At 34.2% G+C, this 4,061-nt stretch overlaps 1 protein-coding gene across 1 annotated transcript; it reads right to left on the bottom strand.

The window, feature by feature from the left end:
- Nucleotides 1-557: 557 nt before the first annotated feature.
- On the bottom strand, nt 558-2,732 carry LOC108744119 (protein yellow-like). Its single transcript, XM_018479723.1, has one exon. The coding sequence runs from the start codon at nt 2,530-2,532 to the stop codon at nt 1,012-1,014; it is 1,521 nt and encodes a 506-aa protein (XP_018335225.1). The 5' UTR covers nt 2,533-2,732; the 3' UTR covers nt 558-1,011.
- Nucleotides 2,733-4,061: the final 1,329 nt, after the last annotated feature.

Genomic DNA, 4,061 nt, shown 5'->3' on the forward strand with positions numbered 1-4,061 from the left:
AACATAAGAAGGGTCAGAAAAATGAGCGAAAATGTTATTATTAATCATTTGGGTCACTATAGCCGGATATGATTTCTTGAGAATCAGTCATAATAAACGAATATGTCGTTTTAAGCGGAGTCATTATATCCACACTCTCCTATAGAGAATTTAATATGAAAACTTAACACTGCAGTTACTTCATATTAAGCGGTTGGTCAATATAGCCGGAGTCATAATAAACGAATTCCACTGTAAACACATAATATTAGGATGAGCAGTTGAATTACATGCTCCAACTCGGATTATTTTATTTCACAGAACTATTGTTTTATGGTTTCATTTACAAAAAATTATTAAAAGATTTTGAAATAACGCAATATGCAAAATTAGGTGAATTGTCTCTACATTAAATAAATAAAATACTTTTTAATTTTTAGTTATAAACAAAACATTAGCCGTCAATTAATAAAATCAATTTTATGTATCTTACAGCTGTATTTATTTTGAAGTCAGTCCATAATTTATTTAAATTTTCAAATGACGTATTTATTACCATATCTTTACAAAAATATTCAAACTCTTTAAAATTTTATTGCAACTGTTCCCTTGAAATTACATCAGCAAATTACAGTAAATTATAAATGCTAAATACAAAAAAAACAGCATTTATACAATTAATTATCCTTTTGTTGTACTTTGGTCAATATTCAAATATTCATACATATTTATTAAATCGCCTTGCTGAACAACACAACAAAAAATATACTCAAATTATACTAGTTTTACGGAATAAATCATATTCTCATTTTTATTAAATAATATCTCATACTATTATCTAATCTATAACAAAGTCTTTATAATGTTACAAATATTGTAGGTAGGTACTAAGTAGATGTAGGTAATATTGAAGGTAAGGAAGAAATAAAGAAAGCTTTCTAATTTCAATCGATCAAATTTAAACTAATAAATAATTCTACTGATAGGAATATTTACAAGTCTCATAAAAATATCACAACGACAATAAAACTTTTACCAATTTGTGTAGTAACCAAACAGCACTAGCGAGACACATCCCCAAAATATTTTCAATCCCCCTTGGCTGCCACTAGATTGAACCATATTACTATAATCATCAGGGTGATCCAAAGGTGAGTTGGTAGAACTACTAGTGGAGGTAGTAATCACAACCGTAGTACTAAAATTGGCAATGGTACTTGATACAGTGGTCGAAGGTGTTCTTGAAACAGTCGGATTTACTTCCAAACTTCCATTGTCAGAAGTTCCATCATAATCCGGAGAAGTCGTTGGTAAAGGTTGATATTCGTTGAAATCATAAACGTAACTCCTACCTCCACTATGAGCAGATAAGATCCAAAAGTTGTTTTGGGTAATGTTGAATTCCCCGTAAGCTATTAAATTCTGCATCCTCGTTGATGCCACGGTTAAATTTCCACGATTATCAAAAGAGAACGAACTTAACCATTGTATGTAATTGTTATCCCTTGCAACAACCCTTTGTGCAGAAGTGAATGGTGTTTTAGAATCCCAAAGGCCAATGCTGTTATCGGTCAGAAGACTGTAATAAAGAATTCCCTGATTATCCATTATCATACTATCAGTTTGAGAAGCTTTCTGTCCCCAGTCCCTAATGACCCCATCAAAATTGCCATGGTTATTTTTGTTACGCAGTATGTCCGTGGTGATTGAGTACAAATGAAAACTAGAGAAAGGACTGTAATAGACGTCTCTGTCGTCACTGAGGATAACTCTACCGTTCGAAACACGTAACCTTGGCCCTAAGGCTATCGGGGCTATGTTGATGGGTTGCGATATTACCACTCCATTAAGTCGAAATTCTTGAGCGTTTGGTTCGGCGCTCATCGATTTCGGATGGCTTATTTTCCATGAATCGTTGTCTTTCATGGAATATACAACTATTCCTGGACTATCGGCGCTATTGTCCGTTATATAGGCGAAATTTCCGTCCACGACGATATCGTACAGATAACCTTCAACGTCAACGACATCATCCGGGAATACATACGAAACGACAACTTTTTGCTTATTGATATCATAAATCACAAGTTTGGAAGGGCACGTTGTGTTAGGTTCCTTTTCGACGACCGATGTAACTCCCAAGTCGACAATCCACATTAATCCTTTGTCGTCTATTTCAATACTCTGGACGTTTTGTAATGCTTCACAATTACCCTCGACATTCATTTGCCATGATGGGAACGGCTCAAGAGGGGGCGCAGTACCCCTCTTCAAACTTTCAGGAATTTTCACCAGAGTTGCCGGTGTACCAGACTTCATTCTGGGAAGGGTTAGATAGTACCAGCCATCGTAGTATCTTAATCGCTTCAAAATAATATTTTTGGGGCTATAATGATGTTGTTCCACGGCTTTGATGTAGGTGCTTTCGTCTGGCCACGTGAAATTAAAATACTTCCATTGCCTAATCACCCTAAACTGGGTAACAGGAGGATGTTGGCACAAAACACTGGTCAGAATTAAAAGCACTGATAACGAAAACACTAAATTTAACATTTTCGATTTTTCGTTTTTCCTCTTATTTTTATTTTTTTTTATCAAAAGTCACTGCTTATTTATTTAGTAGCGAGCCTCGGCCGTAATTAGTTCTATTACGTAAACGCGTTTGCATTCAAATACGAGCTCGTTGGGTACGTGAACGTTTTTAAATATTGTTTGTTTTCATCGCTTCTCAATAAACTAACCGATGGATTCACTACGGCGCGCTTTTATAACTTACGGTGCCGCTCCAACAATGCTAACCGCTAATTCAATAATACGTACAAATCAAAAACTGTGGCGGCCGGCACGTTCAATCATATGTTCTCGTGCAATCGTTGGACACGAATAAAGGCAGAAATTAACAATTTTTATAAGGGTTTCGTACGCAAAGGGTCCATCAAAACTCATTCTTATGGAAACTCTGTCCGTCTGTCTGTCAATCTTCAAATTTTTCAATGAATCTTCAGACTATTGATTATAATCTCTTTTAAAAGCCCTTCCCTGTGCTTGATACTTAAGATGTTGCTTTTATTTTATGCACAGAAACCTCTTCCGAATTTTCAATTTATTCTTAAGGGATACAAATTTCGTCCTAATTTATCGATATTATTAATAAATTAATAAAATGCCAATAAATCATCAGGTTTAAGGCCTAAATACTAAAAAGAATGTAAGAAAATGTAAGGTTCCCTTTTCAAATTGCATGCCAATGAAAAGAAAAGAAGTTTTAGTTATAAAACCCTTGTAAAAAAAAACTTCTTAAACCTTTTACTGACAGAACGATGGGAAATTTTCATTTTCATTTGAGGTAGTTCAAAATCAGTTTATTATTGTGGCCCATATCTCCATATATTTTTTTAGTTGTGGTAAACCCATTTAAATACTCTACCCCCTTTACATCCGGAATTAAGTCGATGATATATACCTTGAGCACGGCTCTGTTCAAGGATGAAATGTGAACGATGAGCGCGTCAAAGAATGATGATGCTATGGGCCAGGGATGACGAACCAATGGCACGCGTGCCATTAGTGGCACGCGACACAATATTTTGGGCACGTCACTAATATCAATCATAAAGTCTAGTTCAATATGGATCCAAAAGTTTATTGAAACAAGGAAACTAATTGAAACAGAAAGATTGACAGGTAATTTTAAAAAATTATGGAAACATGAAATGCGTTACCAAACACTTGGAAGAAGAAGTTGGCTTATGCTCTTTTAACAATATTTTTTTATCAACCTATGCCTGCGGGTCATTATTTTCAGAGATGAATAATATCTATCTCTAATAACTCTAGTTCAGCATGCATTCTGCTAAAAGTAACATCTTACAACCCTAACATAAGTTATTTGTCATCTAATCTGCAACAACAAAAGTAACACTAATTTTTACTTTAATTTAAATTACACGTATAATTTAAACATTGCAAAATGTTCCTATTTTTTTGTAGTAAATAAAAAAGTTTAAGTTGATATTATTTATTATTATTATTTTCCCAATAATCACAGAGACAAAATTATTTGATGGCACGCCTATGACCTG

The sequence above is a fragment of the Agrilus planipennis genome, unplaced genomic scaffold (genome assembly GCF_000699045.2).
Source record: "Agrilus planipennis isolate EAB-ADULT unplaced genomic scaffold, Apla_2.0 scaffold18, whole genome shotgun sequence".
Lineage (NCBI taxonomy): Eukaryota > Metazoa > Arthropoda > Insecta > Coleoptera > Buprestidae > Agrilus > Agrilus planipennis.

Bases quoted from the DNA above. Each gene is read 5' to 3' on its own strand.
- LOC108744119 (XM_018479723.1), bottom strand. From the start codon at position 2,532: ATGTTAAATTTAGTGTTTTCGTTATCAGTGCTTTTAATTCTGACCAGT.